The sequence below is a fragment of the Megascapheus bottae genome, chromosome 6 (genome assembly GCF_031878675.1).
Source record: "Megascapheus bottae isolate mThoBot1 chromosome 6, mThoBot2.hap1, whole genome shotgun sequence".
In the NCBI taxonomy this organism is placed as follows: domain Eukaryota; kingdom Metazoa; phylum Chordata; class Mammalia; order Rodentia; family Geomyidae; genus Megascapheus; species Megascapheus bottae.
The window spans coordinates 73,553,478-73,571,008 of record NC_143514.1 but is presented as its reverse complement, the minus strand read 5'-3'; the positions used below and the strand labels follow the sequence as shown (position 1 = coordinate 73,571,008).

The window sequence follows — 17,531 nt, the reverse complement described above, 5'->3', positions numbered from 1 at the left end:
AAATTATCTTGTTTATTGTGTCTCCTGCAAAAGCATATGAATACCTATTAAGTCCTCCACTGTATTATTTGAATAACTCAACTTTCACAAGGCTGTTTGCCACAATGACTTGCAGTGTTTATTTACTACAGAGCCCCAGAGACACAGAAGCATCTATGTAAGCCAATATATCAAATACCCTCTTAGACCTGTTACCCAGAGAAAAGCATGCAGAGCCATCCATCTGGAGAGAAAGCAAAACTGGTCATATTCCCTCACATCCACATTCCTCAATGCATGCTTCACTTACACATTTCTGGACAATTGTGGCCGCATCGCTTTCATAGTCTTCTTCTTTGGAGCTTGTGGACCCTGTACGCACTTGCTGGGCACTGCCCACATGAAGAATGGCCATACATGTTGCCACACTCACACCTGGAAAGGAGTATTATGAGCAAACGCAGATTCTAGTCATGGAATCACACAAAGTGAAAGGCAAAACACCCACAGTAATTTCAGGATTTGGTTGATAAGAAAAAAAAAAAAACCTACCTCCATAAAGTCAAGATTAAACACAATCCCACAATATAATTTAACAATCACACTCCTGATATTTACACAAATGAGCTGAAAACTCATATCCACATTAAAAATCTACACATGGGGGCCCCAGAAGTTTGGCCTAATGGTAGAGTGCTTGCCTAGCATGCACAAAGACCCAGGTTCAATTCCTCAGTACCACATACGTAGGGAGGAAAAAAAAAGCCGGAAGTGGTGCTGTGGCTCAAGTGGTGGAGCTCTAGCCTTGAGAAAAGCCCAAAGACAGTGCTCAGGCCCTGATTTCAAGGCCCAGATCTGGCAAAAAAAAAAAAAAAAATCTACACATGAATATTTATTTATAATTGCATATAAGTAGAAGCCTTCAACGGGTCTATGGATTAGCGAACTAATATAGCTGCACAATGGAAAATAATACAAAACCAAATAAAGATGAGCTATCAAGCCAAGACATAAAAGAATCTTAAGTGTATATTGTCAGGTAAAATAAGCCAATCTGAAAAGGCTAGGCTAGGGTGGGAGACAGGAGGATAAACAAGGTGAGAACACCTGTCCCTTGTTCTTCAAACATCTGTGCCATGAAGACTTCTTCAAATCTTTTTCCTGAGCAAGACTCAAGCGCTTCATGACAAAAAACATTCTACACAGCTTTTCCTTTCTTGTTTCATATATAATTAGTCCATCTGTTCTCCACTGCTGGGTATGTACTCTTGGTTATCAATAGCACAACTAGCACTTGATTCTTCTTAGTAACGACACATATTGTAAAGTAAGTATGTAATACAATGCAGCAGCTGAACAAAGACTCCAAAGACTTCATTTCATAAACATATTGACATCAGATGTTTTTAGAAAAAGTGAGCAAAGAAAGCAGAACAGTTATATAGTTTCATAAAATTATGAGAAAACAACACTGGACAGTATTTCTCACCTGCATACAGACAGCTAAGGCTGAGGACTGTCACATCTTGTAAACGAGAAGGATTGAGAGGTTCCAACACAGGTAGAGAAAGGGTATCCAACGCCATAGTTACATCAATCACCAGTGAATGAAAACTACAAGATAACAGAGAAGATTAACAAGTGTCTCCTGATGCCACTTGCTTCTATGACTTAAGGAAGAAAGCATGTCATAAAAAAAAGCCAGGTAACATCTTTTCTGACTGGAACTTAAAGCACTTGCTCCAAGAAACACCTTACCCATTACGGACAGCAGTGGCATCTGCCACTGTTGCAGGCATGATAAAGAAGGAATTGGCCAACACTGCATCTTGGAACCGATTGATGTAGCGTAGGAAATACGGCAGGTTCAAACACACACGCAGTAACTTCTCTGAGCCACCTGGTTTAAAAGAAAAGACACAATCTCATGAAACAAGCCCGTCCAATTCAGGGTTCTTCTCAGACAAGTACACAGGGGTGAGGGGGCTTATATAAGCAGAGAAACCAATTGTCCACAGCTGTGGAACCTCACCAAGCTCTTGGAGACTAGCCACATTCTGAGCTATAAACACGTTCTTGGTCTTGATAGCAGAGGCTTGATCTGTGGATGACTGCTCATCATTTTCCCCTTCCACCTGAAGAGAAACACAGGCCTATCAACAAACTGCTAGAGCCAGGTGGCAGCTACTCAGGAGACTGAGATCTAAGAATAATAGTTCAAAGCCAGCCTAGGAAGATGTCTGTGAGACTCTTATTATAATAAAATACTCAGAAAAAGGGGGCCAGGAGTTTGACCTAGTGGCAGAGTGCTTGCAAAGCATGCACAAAGACCCAGGTTCGATTCCTCGGTACCCCACATGGATAGCAAAAAGCTGGAAAGTGGTGCAGAGGCTCAAGTGGTAGAGTGCTAGCCTTGAGAAAGTCCAAGGACAGTACTCAAGCCCTGAGTTCATGGCCCAGGACTGGCAAAAATAAATTAATTAATTAAATAAAATACTCAGAAAAAGACAGAAATGGCTCTGTGGCTCAAGTGGTAGAGTACTAGCCTTGAGCACAAAAGTGGCTTAGGGACAGCACTGAATCCCTGAGTTCAAACTCTAGTACCGGCAAAGAAAAAAAAAAGACACTGCTGGCCTGCCCTACGCAAAATGAAGTTACCAATGAGGCTTTAAAAACTCTGTAACTAAGGTACCAAGACATGTGAAAGGGTATTAATGTATGTGAATTAATGCACCTTCTATCTGGCAAATATCATGTAACCCTTTTACTAATTACAATAAAAAAAAATTTAAAAATAAAATAAAAATAAAAATAAAAACTCTGTAACTAGTAGGGGGGCATGATGGCTCACGCCTGTAATCCTAACTACTCAGGAGGCTGAAATCTGAGGATCAAGGTTCAAAACCAGCCTGGGCACTAAAGGATTTGAGACTCTTATCTCTAATTAATCTCTAGAAAAGTGAAGTGGGGCTTGGCTCCAGAGTAGAGCAATAGCCTAGAGCTGAAGAGCTCAGGGACAACGCCCAGGCCCAGGGATAACGTGGTAACCTTGAGCTAAAGAACTCAGGAACAGTGCCCAGGCTGAGTTCAAGCCCCATAACCCACCAAAAAAAAAACAAAAAAACCTCTGCAACTCCCCAGTTAACAATGAGAAAACTCTTTACTGATACTCAAGTTGTTTTCCCTGAGAAGGGGTAAAAATACACAGCTTCAAATATACATACATGCCATGTATATATACCTACGCATACATATATAGACATTCTACAACTAGAATAGACTAGTCTTTTACAAAAAACTATGTACAATCTCCTTACATTTATTTACATTGAGAAATATCTAGAAGATGGGTCATCAATACCTGTGTACAAAAAGAACTAGGGTGATTTTGCTTTCTTTTATTTATGTTTCTACCACAGACATGTACATTCATGTGCTGCTCATGGAATGATATATTTTAAGGGAGGAATCATCATGGGATCACTTCAGGATACACAAAGATGATATACAAAGCTACTAGGCAATAAAGTTCTACAGGACCGCTATCATATATATGATTCAACCTGCAAAAAACATCCTATATAGTATGAAGAGTATTTATTATTATGTCACATAGAACAGATTCTTCTCCTAAAAGAAACTATCTTAATAAAGCCCAAGAAAATGAGGACACTGGGCTGAAGAACTCACCAAAGCCTGTGGATTAATGGGTGGTGATGCCACAGTTCTAGGGTTAAAAACTGAGGTCAGCTGGTTCAAAAAATTCATTTGTACCTCCTTCTGCCTCAGCTCAGGGCTCACCATTGAGGCCAGCTCTTTCTGATCTTCCACTAAAAAAAATTCAAAAGGAACATGTAAGGCTCAGCCTGCTGGCAAGCAAGATGGCCACGGTGGTGGCTACGGATGTAACTGTGCCAGGGCCCCATGGCCAGGTCTATAAACAGAATACTCACCATCAGAAAGTGTCTTCACTGTCTGTGGCAGTTTGGCAGATTTCATCATGGCTGTGAAGGTGATAATTTCAGTTCTGTCTAGTCGACTACAACCAGTGCAGAGGCCTTTGATTAGGAGAATCAAGTGTTTCTGAAAAGAAATTGAAGTATGTCTTCAGAAGACATTCTACACTTCGAGGAATTTTAACTGGCACAGAGCCAAATTTAGATTCATATAAAGAACTGCCATTTCGAGGGCTGGTATAACTCAGTGGTGAATACTACCAGGCGTGCAAGAGGCTCTATGCTTGATTCCCTGTAAAATACATACACACATACACACATACATACACATACATACACATACATACATACACACACACACACACACACACACACACACACAAACACACACAGCAATTTAAGGAAAAAAATCCAAACACAGAGATCAAAAGTTCTTGGCCCTCACTCTACCTGGCTTACAGGAAGACAGCTGTGTTCACATACTCACATGCAGCTCTGCTGTGGCTGCACCCACAGTACAAAGGCAGTGCTGACCAGTTGTGACAGATACTATATAGCCCACAAATGACTTAGCTCTGGCCTGTTACAAAGTCTATTAATTTCTGTACTACAATGGTTATTGACAGTCCTACATTAAAATAAGGGTTAGAAAATGGCCCATCGCTCTTACCTGGGACACAGCACACGCCTCATCCGGATTCTCCAGGCGCAGAAGAGAAAACTCAATTAGAACTTTACAGGCTGCTGCCACTGACTGAAGCTGGTTCCGTGGAACTGAGAAAACAATAAACTTTATTTTAATCTCAGTTTGTTCAGCATCAGTCAATAAAGCAAGCAAAACAAGTACTGAGCTCTTTGTGTCCAACACTCCCAATATCATTCAACAGCCCAAGGAGCAAAAAAAGACATTTAGATATTGATAGTCATGATTGTTCTTACGTCAGCTTACCTTATATTTAGTTGAAACTAAGAGAAAAACAGTAAGAAATACACTGGATACCAGTGGCTCACCCTGGTTACCTGGGAGGCTGAAAATGGGAGGATCACAGCTGAATGTAAACCCTAGACAAAATAGTTTACATGAGTCCTCCATCAATAGCTGGCTGCAGTGGCACACGCCTGTCACCCAAAGCTATGTGGTAAGCTCAGGCTGGAAGAATTATGGCACCAGACAAGCCAAGGCAGAAAAGTATGCAAGACTCCATCTCAACAGAGGCAAACTGGAAGAGGTATTGTTGCCTATCATGCAAGCAACAACAAAAGGTCTAACTTAAAAGCAGATGGATAAGCTGGGCGCTAGTGACTCATGCATGTAATCCTAGCTACTCAGGAGGCTGAGATCTGAGGATTTCAACTCAAAGCCAGCCAGGGCAAGAAAGTCTCTGAGATTCTTATCTCCAATTAATCAAAAGATGGAAGTGGCGCTGTGGCTCAAGTGGTAGAGTATAAGTGGTAGCTTGAGCAAAAAAAGAGCTCAGGGACAGTGCTCAAGTCCAGCGTCTGAGCCTCAGAACCAGCAAACAAATAAACAGGTGGATAGTAGATCAGATGGTGAAGGGTAAACCCTCAGGCATGCCTGGGCCAGAAGCAAGACACTGTCCTAAAAATAACCAGTGAAAAACAGGAATAGAGATACTATACAAGTTTAGCAAGCCCAAAGGACACCCCAGGACAGACAAAAATAAAAATAAAAAACAAGAGTCAGGCACAGGGGCTCACCCCTATAATCCTAGCTATTCAGAGTTGAGGATCAAGGTTCAAACTCAGCCCAGGCACTAAAATCCATGAGACTTTTATCTCCAAATAACCACAAGAAAACCAGAAGTGGAGCTGTGGCTCAAAAGGGGTAGAGCTGCAGCACTTAGGGACAATGCCCAGGCCCAGAGTTCAAGTCCCACAACCAGAAAAAAAAAAATTTAATTTAAAAAATAAATTAAAAAGGAGGGGCCGGGAGTTTGGCCTAGAGTAGAGTGCTTTAGCTTTGGTAGAGTGCTTGCCTAGCATGCACGAATACCGGGTTCAATTCAGTGGTGCTGAGGCTCAAGTGGTAGAGCTCTGGCCTTGAGAAAGTCCAAGGACAGTGCTCAAGCCCTGAGCCCAAGCCCAGGACTGGCAAAAAAAAAAAAAAAAAAAAAAAAAAATATATATATATATATATATATACACACATATATATGTATATATATGGAGAAAGATATGCATTACGCTAAATGCTAAGCACTTCAAAAATATTAGTTCATTTAATCCTGACACTGATCCTAAGAAGTAGATATTATTTCCTTCCCTCTCTCACTTTTGTTTTGTTTTCTTTTGAAATGGAGTCCGATGTAGCACAGGCTAGCCTCAAATTCGAGTCCTATTTCCATTTCCCAAGGGCTGGGACTACAGGCATTCACCCCATGCACAGCTTCTCTCCCTACTTTTTTTTTTTTTTTTTTTTGCTAGTCCTGGGGCTTGAACTCAGGGCCTGGGCATTGTCCTTGGGCTTTCTCAAGGCTAGCATGGTACCACTTGAGCCACAGCACCAGTTCTGGCTTTTTCTGTGTATGTGATACTGAGGAATCAAACCCAGAGCTTTATGCATGCTAGGGAAGGATTCCACCTCCAGGCCACACTAGAGTGGCCCTCCTAGTGGGACGGAGAGAGGGAGGGAGGGAGACAGAGAGAGAATGGGGGAGTTAGAGGGAGAGAGGAAAATATTCACATGCACTCACTGCTGCTAAAGCTTGAACTCAGCATCAAGTTCTTAAGCTTTTTTTACTCATGGCTCCCATGTGAGCCACATCTCCACTTGTGGCTTTCTGGATGGCTAATTGGAGATAGGAGTTTCACGGGCATTTTCTGCCTGGATTGGCTTCAAACTGTTGGCTCACACCTATAATCCTAGCTACTCAGGAGGCTAAGATCTGAGGATCACAGCCAACCAGGCAGGAAAGTCTCTGAGACTCTTATCTCCAATTAACCATTAACCATCAAAAAGACAAAAGTGGAGCTATGACAAGTGGTGGAGTGGTAGCCTTGAACAAAGAGCTCAGGGACATTGTTTAGGTCCTGAGTTCAAGCACCAGAACCAGCATGTGCATACATATACACACACACACACACACACACACACACACACACACAATGCAAAAATTCAGAAATAAAATACAACTTGGACACTTTGCGAGTAGAAAAAAAATTTGGAAAATTGGAAAGTGAAGTACAAAGTACAAAATGAGAACAAAAATGTCACATCTTAGCTAACCTAATAAGGACTACACTTTTAATAACTGCTCACCCCTGAAGTACCTAGCATCACTGTCCCCAAAAACTAACACGAGTAAAGTCAATGATATGCTGTTGATTTAAAGGAAAAAGTGCTGATTAATGATCATGAAACAGGTGTCCAAGCTAGGAGCTTTTAAAGACTTGGGGCTAGGGTTTGGTGGTCAACACCTGTCTAGCAAGCACAAAGTCCTGGGTTCAAATCCCAGAACCACCAAACAAAATAAGTATTCCTTTTTAGAATAAAGCTCCCTCAACTGGCAAGGGAGCCCTCCACAGCGGCTACTTTTCTCCTCTCCCTTGGGTAAAAAACATGCTGAGTGCTAAAACAGACTTCATTGGCAACTTGTTCATAGGCAAACCACCTCCTATTCCTGACTGTTAGAAGCCAGTAACAAAAGCAAGTACTTACTGAGGCTGCAAACTGTGGTAATGTAGTGAGTGGAGAGGGCGACAAAGGATGAGTAGAATGGCTCATACTGCTTCTCATGGTGCAGGATTTCTGATTCACTGTAAGGAAAACAAAACAATCAGCACTTAGTTCCTACTATGTGCCACATACCACCCCACCCCACCCCCCAATACTGCGGTAGGGTCATTCACTACCAGTTAATGACCTCGAAATGTCACTCAATGGCAGAGCACCTGTCTGACATAGGAAAAGTCCTGATTCCATTCCATGCCACAGAAAAAATGAGATGAAGATCAAGAAGACTGGGAAAGTACTGCTTAGAGAATTAAAAGTAATTACCTTGTTCAAAGTATTAGGCTTAAAAGAAACAGAGGCTAATAAAGAGAAAATATTTTTAAACTCATATACAAATAAAGAGCTTGTATGAAGCTCAGCAGTAGACACACATAGACAAAGGTAAAAAGTGCAAGTAAAACCACAGCAGGAAGCCCGACACTGGCGGCTCACACCTATAATTCTAGCTACTCAGGAGGGGGAAATATGGGATCTCAGTTCAAAGTCAGCCTGGGAAGAAAAGTCTGTGGGGCTCTAATCTCAGGAACAACTGCTCAGAAAAAGCCAGAAGTGGAGCTGTGGCTCAAATGCTAGAATGCTAGCCTTGAGAAAAAGAAGCTCAGTGACAGCACTCAGACCCAGAGTTCAAGACCAAGGACTAGCACAAAAAGAAAAAAAGAAAACGAAATAAGATCATGTTTGACCAGTACAGACCATGTTGCCCACCGGAGGTTCTTTTCCTCATTTGTCATGAGAGATTAAAAAAATAAAAGATGCCAGGCTGGGAGAGTGGCCTAGTGGTAGAGTGCTTGGTTCGATTCCTTGGTACCACATACACAGAAAAGTCCGGAAGTGGTGCTGTGGCTCAAGGGGTAGAGCTCTATAGCCTTGAGAAAGGCAAAGGACAGTGCTCAGGCCCTGAGTTAAAGCCCCAGGACTGGCAAAAAAGATTAAGCAGCTGGGCACCAATGGTTCTGTAATACAAGACTCTTATCTGCAGCTAACCAACAAAGCACTGAAAGCAAAGCTATGGCTCTCAAATGGCAGAACACCAGCCTTCAATGAAAAAGCTAAGGACAGTACTCAGGCACTGGACTTAAACCATAGTACTAGTCTGTCCTCCAAAAAAGAAAGATTTTAAAAAGCTTCTCAACACCAGCAATACTCAACAGAAAACTAAATCCTCACACTTCTGCCTCATGCTTCGTTTTTCTTCACTTCTATCCATTCTGCTTTACCTTCCCTGTTTTCAAAAGCTGAGCTGCTGCTGGGCACTGATGCTGATGCCTATAATCCTATCTACTCAGGGGACTGAGATCTGAAGATCACAATTCAAAATCCAGATCAAGTAAACAAATTCAAGAGCCTCTTATCTCCAATTTCTCAGCAAAAAATGGGAGGTAAAGGCCTTGCTCTAGTGGTAGTACACCAGCCTTGAGTGAAAAAGCCAAACAAGGGTGTGAAGCCACTATGTATTAGTCACTTAATCAAGAGGTATTGCCCTTATTCCCAAAGAAACTGTTAGATAGCAAGTCATCAGAGGATCCCAAGAAATAGAGAAATGGGGGCCGGGAGCACGGCGTAGTGGTAGAGCGTTCACCCAGCATGCAGGAAGCCCTGGATTGGATTCTTTGGTAACACACAAAAAAGCCGGAAGTGGTGCTGAGATTCAAGTGGTAGAGCTCTAGCCTTCAGAAAGCCCAAGGACAGTGTTCAGGCCCTGAGCTCAAGACTGGCCAAAAAAAAAAAGGAGGGGGGGAGTTCAGCCAAGCAACAGAGTGCTTGCCTAGCTTGCACAAAGACCCAGGTTCAATCCCTCAGTACCCCATGTATAGAAAAAGCTGGAAGTGGTGTTGTGGCTCAAGTGGTAGAGTGCTAGCCTTCAGAACGCCCAAGGACAGTGCCCAGGCCCTGAGTTCAAGCCCCAAGACTGCCAAAAAAAAAATAATAAAATGGAGAAATGGGGAAAGGAATGAGAAATTAAGTAGAACGGAGAAAAACCTGAAGATAAATATGACACGGAGGAAGAAAACTAACACATGCCTTTCTTCAGCTTGGCCAAACTCTTCCTAAGTTGTCTGCTTCTAACAAGCTTTACAACAGCACCCCTGAGCCTGCCTGGAACACTGCTGACAGATAGAAGCTGAGGTTTGTCTACTCCATAACAAATAAATGCGATGCAGAGTAGAAAAGGAAACAGCAGCTAAGCAGCCTGATCAGAAGGCCAATTTGATGGCTAAGTAAAAAATGGAACTGGGTAAGATCTGGAAATGCCCAGCTCTTTTCGGGAAGAGGTAGAAATCCAAGAGGAAGTATAATAGATAAAGGAGTCATTTTCCTTCTTTTCTTAGATAATGTACTGTAAATCTTTCTTGTAATATGGAAACTTCACAGCCTTGTATTTTTTTTTCAAATTCGTGAACTATACAATTCATCGTATTTATCTGCTGTGACGTACAGTATAAATACATATATAGTCACATATATATGCATACATGTATGTGTGTATATATACACACATATATATATACATACACACATATTCATCTTGCTATTATTAACCAAAGAAATGAAAGTTTTCTCTCAGATAATTCCCAATACTAAGACCTGGAAACTTTGGTCAAAGGAACTAATCTCACAGCTGAACTCTAATTTTTTGGTGGTGGGCTTCTCTTCCCTCCCCTCACTGGGTCAATCACAGACTTAAGATGTACAGAATATAAATACAAAAGATAACAGCATTAGTACACATTTTTTCCCTTTCCAGATTTTTATGAAATAACTATGTATTAGATAGTGGAAAAGTTCTATTAGTCTATTCCTTCCCAGGTAGGAATCTTTGCCCTAAATTCTATCAAATATAAAAAAGATGGTCAAAGAGGCTTATCATACAAGAAGCCAGGGTAGCCCAGGATAAACTGGCTCAGAAGCCCCTCCCCCCACTCCACAGTGGTACTCAAGTGATTGGCTCCCAACATATTTGAACTCAGCCTTGAGCTTGCTAAGCCTGCTTGCCTGCTTTTCCGATGTTCTGTCTCTTGAGGCATACCTCCAGCTCTGCTTTTTGCTAGATATTTTGGAGATGAAGTCCAGCAAACTTTTCTGCCTGAGTGGGTCTGTCCTTAAAAGATCTTCCTCATCTCAGACTGAGAAGCATAAGTATAAACCACTGTTGCTCAGGTGAGAGATATGATTTTTTTCTTCATCTATGGTCAACCAAACTATCCAGCCAACTATGATCACCAGTGTTTCCTATACGATTTTCAGAAAGAAGTATCTGTATCTTAACATAGAAGCTACATTCAGCAATTATACTGAGTAACTCAGTGTGTCATGTGTTCCATTGGCCAAGTTCTAGCTCTACTTCTGGCCTGGAAAGTAATCATGTTTAGAAGATTTTATCTTTACTACTAAAAGACCTGCCATTACAGACATCATATAAATAAACACTTTCTAAATAAACCAGATGCTATACATGAATATGCATTCTCTAAATAAACTCATAAACCTAATGACACTTTTGAATACCTTCACAATTTATCCACACTAGTCTAATCCTCCTTTGTTTCACAATGTTTACAAAGTCAAACTTATAAAACAGGAACTGGATCTAAGAATTTTAACCTCTCTTTTCTTCAAAAATCAATTCAAATATAAAAACATGAATGAAAGGCTAGAGATAGGAATTGGAATGGTGGCATATGTTTAGAGCAAGTGCCATCACAATCAAAGAGAAAGCAGATAAGCAAGCTGACAGACAGCAGTAAGAGGGGCCTGAGGCAGCTGGTCATCAAAAAAGGAAACAGAATCGTAAACCCGTGAGAAAACTAGAAGTCCCTGGAGACAAGGAAGAAAAGCAGGCAGACACCACAGAGAAACAGTAAGAGTAACAACACACAAGTAGCAGCAGAGGCATCTAAACCTGAGACTAGCTAGAAGCAGAGCACTCTGCACTCCCACCTCTGGCATCTATCAGTGAAGATTTTGATCTGGTAATCTCTAGGGTCAGCACTCACTAAGAAATATTTCCGCATTTCTGAGGCCTTTACTTTTTTGTTGTTGTTGATAGTGGAACTTGAACTCTGGGCCTGGGCATTGTCCCTGAGCTCTTCAGCTCAAGGCTACGGCCCTACCCATTGACTGGCTATGAACAGTGACCCTCAGATCTCAGCCTCCTGAGTAGCTAGGATTACAGGCGTGAGCCACCTCACCTGGCTTACTTTTTGGAAAGGCAAATAAAGCAAGCTGTAGAGAAAATGATAACAAGGTACAGTTTGTTGGCTCTAAGGCAGAAGGGTCAGCAAACTACCGACTACAAATTAAATCCAGCCAGCATACAGGTAAAAACAATTTTTATAGTTGCTTCTATGGTCAAATACTTTATGGAATGTAAATATCATATGAAATTCAAATATCAGTGTCCACACAGATTTCCGAACACAGCTGTGCCCATTCATTTGTGTACATTTTTCTACATGGCTGCTTTCACACTGCAATGGCAGAACTGAACAGTCCAGAAACCAAAGGACCTGCAATTATTTATTAACTGGCTTTTACAAAGTTTGCTGATCTAAGCTCTACACCAAATTGAATACTCAATATTGTTTTATACGGTAAAGAACTTAAAACCTAAATATTTCTTCTAGAAATTTTTCATATGATCATACTCTTCATGCAGAGCCTGAAGAAAACATATAGCAGGCTTTCAAAGTTAACTGTGACACAAAATCAGAACAAGCCCTTCAAAATTCTTGACTAAAAAAAAGAAAACACAATTGGTGTCACTAAACACCCATCAGCAAGCATGGTTTTTGAAGCCATGGATATTTACTAGTGTCTACAAAGACAACTAGATTCTTTCAGATCATACAAAGTGGGGGATGTGCCACTAGCAATTAACTGGAAAAAGTGAAATCAAGTCTGATATATTTTTGTTTTGATTCCTTCAAAGGGCTAAAAGGATATGCCCCAAATTTTGCAACTTAAAAGAAAAGACCCAGAATATACGTAGATGCATTACTGGGTTTCCATGAATTAATTGATAACTTCAGTTCACATCCATAAGAACAAGAGTGAAACATCCCTCATTATAAGTAACAATGTATGACTCAGGAAAATAACAGTATCCCAAACATTAAAGACAATTAAGAAGAAAAATAGGCCATTTAACAGTACTCTCTCTTTTTTGTTGCAGGTTGTGGAACTTGAACTCTGGGCCTAGGTGCTGTTCCTGAGCCTCTTTGTGCTCAAGGCTAGCACTGTGCCACTTCCTTATTTTTGAGTATTTACTGAAAACAACCTATCCCAGCACGCTTCAAACCATGATCCTCAGACCTCAGCCTCCTGAATAGCTAGGGATTACAGGCATGAGCCAGCAGTGCCCTGCCCCCACCAATGCCATCTCTGATACTTGTTTAAAACTTCTCAACGTTCCTGGCTTAACAAGCAGAAAAACCCATCTGTTAACTCTAACGTTACCGAAAGAAGACATCATTGGGGCCGGGAGTTTGGCCTAGTGGTTAAAGTGCTTGCCTAGCATGCATGAAGACCCGGGTTCGATTCCTCGGTAACACATACATAGAAAAAAAAGACGAAAGTGGTGCTGAGGCTCAAGTGGTAGAGCTCTAGCCTTGAGAAAGTCCAAGGACAGTGCTCAGGCCCTGAGCTCAAGCCCAGGACTGGCAAAAAAAAAAAAAAGACATTATTATAATCTGTAAAAGAAAAAGAAATCCCCACCCAAAGCACCACATGCTTAAGCACCAAGCCATGGGCTTCCGGTAGATTGCAAAGAACAATTCCTCAAGTTATGGATGACATTTGGATACAACCTTGTCCATGCTAGAAGCTAAAATGCCCCACTTGGCAACCGCAGGGAATTGCAAGGTTAGCTAGGAAAATGAAAGTGAGACTATCTGACTTTAAAAGCGCAAGTTTACTGTAACACTCGTGGAGGACTGCTTTGACCCAGCGAGAGGAAAAGAGGCAGTCTAAAATCACCACCTCCTCCTGAACTCGACGGCCACGCCGCGCACCAAAGCAGAAAGTGACTCTTTTGCAAAAAATGATCGCTCAGACTCACGCACTCAAATGCTTCGGTCGAAGACACTAACAGCAGAGGCATAAACGCAGTGCGAGGTGAAATGAAAGTCATCCGTGGTCAACGAGTGGCTGCAGTCACAGCAATAGCACGTGCCCCCAGCGATTACAGCACCGGGGACCGTTACTAAATTACGTCCCCGCTCCGGCTCAGACCGGGGACTCGAGTGCCGACGGGAAATGCAAACTCATCCACCAGCCCTGGCCTTTCCCCGGGGCCGCCCCGGGGACCTCCTCCCCGGGAGCGCGGGGCACCGCTCCCGGCTCCCCTCCCTGCGTCCCGCCACGCCCTCCCCGCCAAGGCAGCCTCAAAAGTTTGGATCGCCCGGAGGAATCGAGGCTCGGATGATTGACACAGGCTGGCGGAAGGAGCCTCAGACCAGACCCCCCCCCGCCCCCCGTCAACGCGAGCCCGGCAGCCCCCCGAGCCGTGCTGGGGCGGGGTCCCCCCGGCAGGCCCCAGGCGGCCCTGGAAGCGGATCCCGCCGGACCGGCCCGGCCCGGCCTCCCCTCCCCCCGCCGCCCGCCGCGCCCCGCCGGGGCCGCCGCCCGGTACCTCTCGATGACTGAGGCCACCAGCTGCGGCAACTCCTTCATCTCGAAGGCCGAGTAGGACGCGGACAGCAAGGGCCGTACCGCCACCTCCCAGCCCGGAGCTGCGTCAGCCCCGGTCACCGGGGACGCAGGCGCCGCTGCCGGCGCCGCTGCCGTCGCCTCTTCACCGCCGCTCGTCGCCATCTTCCGTCGTACTACTGCGGCTCCCTCCGGGGGCTTGCCACCGGCCCAGCGCCGCCTCCCGGGAGGGGGCGGAAGTGAGGTAACCGGACGCGTCAGACTGCGCGCCGCCGTCGCCGGTAAAAAACGCGACGCGTGGGCTGGGCTCTCCGCGCCTCGAAGCGACGAGACGTGAGAGCGGGTCGGAAGGCGCTACGCCTGCGCAGAATCTCGCACTGGAGGGGCACGGGGCGGGGCGGGGAGGGCACGGGGCGGGGCGTAGAGGGCACGGGGCGGGGCGGGGAGGGCACGGGGCGGGGCCGGGCGGGCGGAGACTAGCTCGGCCCCCGCGTGCCAGGCGACGTGCCTGCAGGGTCGGCTACGTGGCTTCCGGCACCCAGCAAAGGTGAGTCTGGGACCTGGATTCGGTGGGGTTAGGCAGAGCAGCAGGTGAAATTATGCCTCCGTGAAGGGAACGGCCCCCGCCCCCCCCCCCCCGGGACAGCTCAGGACCAGGAGTCTAATCGCTTTCACCGGCTTCCATGCCTAGTGTCACTTACTAAGTGCGTCCCAGCGCTTCACAGGCCACAGAACTTTTCCTTCACATCTCCCCTTTCCGTGTCAGATGTTCCTCTATTACAATCTTTCTCCTTTTGTTTTGGGGAGACAGTCTGCCCAGACTGGCCTCGAACTCACAACTTACTGGGCCTGAGCCCCCTGTGTGCTGATAGAGGCGGAGTGCACCACCATGTCCGACACTCGGGAATAATCTTGCTGGCTCGTGTTGCCACTGTTACATAGCAATTTTTAATGAATTAAGGGAAGATGATAAATCTCAAAACCCTTCTAGTCCCAAATAGTTGGCCAAGAAACTAAATTAAAATTTAAAATTCGTAAAAGGTGAGGTTACAGAAAATTCAATGAAAGGAAAGTGTTGGGCACCAACTACTGAAGGCATGGCTTAAAGATCTATGTAGCAATAGTGATGAGATCTGGGAGCCAGCAATGTATATATGCCTTGACACTTCTTGGTGTTAAATGGTATACACAAATAGTATCACTGACAGATATATTAACAGTTTGTTCAGTTTAGTGATTGTAAATTACATTCAAACAATTTAACAACCAGAGGAATAAGAGGTGCTTCACAGCTGGGCACAGGGGCTAGCTACTCAGGAGGCTGAGGATCTTGGTTCAAAGCCAGCCCAGGCACTAAAATCTGTGAGACTCATATCTCCAATTAATCCAATTTATATCTGTAGGATCTAGCTACTCTGGAGGCTGAGGTCTGAGAGATTCATGATTGGAAGTCAGCTTGGGCAGGAAAGTCCCAGAGACTCACATCTCCAGTTAACCACCAGACAGCTGGAAGTAGAGCTATGACTTTAGGTGGTAGAGCACTGAGCTTAAGGAAAAGAGCTCAAGGACAGTACCCAGGCCCTAAGTCAAGCCCCAGGATCAGCATACAAAAAGAAAAGATGATAAAATCAGTATAACCAGGCAAATATTGACAATTGAAGTGGTTTATTAATAGCCAATGTGAATTCGTATACGCTTACCTCACATTTTTGTAAAATGAATCTTGGATACATCAGTTCTGCTTTAAAAATAGCCTTTCTGGTGATTTTATACAATATTTTCAAACTTCTTAGTTCTGCTACTGCCATCCTTTAGGTTTTGATCAGTACAATTTTGTTCATCAGACAAGGAGAGAAGAATAAAGCTTATGTGTATTCATCTTTGGGGAATCTGGTTGGAAGGTGTCCAAGAACACTGTACTATCCCTGCAACTTTTCTTACAAAATTGTGTCAAAAATAAAAGTTTTTTAAAGTTTGTACTTTGCTTAACAATTAGGAAAACATGATTAGTTTAATGACAGAAAGCCTACTATGTACCAGACACCTGACAAAAGAATGTAATGGAGCTCCCATGCATACTCAACAGATGGAGATCCTAGCCAGGCACAGTGGCTCACACCTGTCATCCTACTCAGGAGGCTGAGATCTGAGGATCAGGGTTCAAAGCCAGCCTGGGCAATACAAAGCACTGAAACTCTTTATTGCCCTGAGACTCTTATCTCCAATTAATCACTAGAAAATGGGGTTATGGCTCAAGAATAGGCCAGTAGCCTTGAGCTGAAGAGCTCAGGGACAGTGCCTAGGCCAGAGTTCAAGCCCCATGACTCCCCACCAAAAAAAAGATGGAGATCTTTAGATCTCAGTTCAAAAACAAACTCAGGCAGCACATCAAGACACTATTTCCAGTTAACCAGCCAAAGTCCAGAAGTGGAAGTATGACCCTATAGAGATGTGACTCAAGCAGCAGAGTGCCAGCCTTGATCATAAAGCTGATATGTATATGAGGCCCTCGGTGCAAGTCTCATTAACCAAAATAAACTCACAATGGATTTCTGAAGATTGCTTTTTTTAAAAAGTCACATTCGGGCTGGGAGTTTGGCCCAGAGGTAGAGTGTTTGCCTAGCATGCACAAAGACCTGGGTTTGATTCCTCGGTACCACATATATAGAAAAAAGCAGGAAGTGGTGCTGTGGCTCAAGTGGTAGAATTCTAGCCTTGAGAAAGTTCAAGGACAGTGCTCAGTCGCTGAGGTCAAGCCCCAGGACTGCCCCCCCCCCCAAAAAAGTCACATTCTTTCTGGCTGTGGCTGCCATATCATGAGGAGCCACCAACATGTCAGTGCATCTACACTGGATGGTTGTAGAACTGCTCCAGTGTCCTCATCAAGAACCACCAGACTTAACAGTACAGAGCCAATAAACTGAAAGCCCATCACTCCTTCCAGTACAACAGGCTGATCAACCACAAGACTGTGCTCATGCCTGCTGTCCACAGCAAAGGTGCTGTGGTGGTCTTGGAGTAGAGATCTGGCTAGGAAAGGGCCAGGTACCTCCCATGTGCTGACCATCATCAACAGGAAGGCCAGCCACACCACTATCAGGCACCTGACTCAAAAGAACAAGTACCACCCCGGCACCATGGCTGCCATCCTGCAGTGAAGAGAAAGCAGGGTACCCCAAGAGCTCCTGACCACC

The 17,531-nt window shown here is 44.0% G+C and overlaps 1 protein-coding gene across 4 annotated transcripts in view; it reads right to left on the bottom strand.

Moving 5' to 3' along the window:
- Positions 1-14,562, bottom strand: part of Ubr4 (ubiquitin protein ligase E3 component n-recognin 4) — a 129,448-nt gene extending 114,886 nt beyond the window's left edge. For all 4 annotated transcript variants that reach the window (XM_090335707.1, XM_090335709.1, XM_090335708.1 and 1 more), the window contains exons 1-9: positions 14,321-14,562; positions 7,615-7,712; positions 4,606-4,709; positions 3,933-4,062; positions 3,670-3,809; positions 2,012-2,114; positions 1,738-1,879; positions 1,469-1,593; positions 290-414 (exon numbers count right to left, since the gene is read on the bottom strand). In XM_090335707.1, coding sequence (XP_090191833.1) covers positions 290-414; positions 1,469-1,593; positions 1,738-1,879; positions 2,012-2,114; positions 3,670-3,809; positions 3,933-4,062; positions 4,606-4,709; positions 7,615-7,712; positions 14,321-14,502 — 1,149 coding nt within the window. In that variant the 5' untranslated portion in view covers positions 14,503-14,562. The remainder of the gene's footprint in view (positions 1-289; positions 415-1,468; positions 1,594-1,737; positions 1,880-2,011; positions 2,115-3,669; positions 3,810-3,932; positions 4,063-4,605; positions 4,710-7,614; positions 7,713-14,320) is intronic.
- Between the last annotated feature and the right edge of the window lie 2,969 nt (positions 14,563-17,531).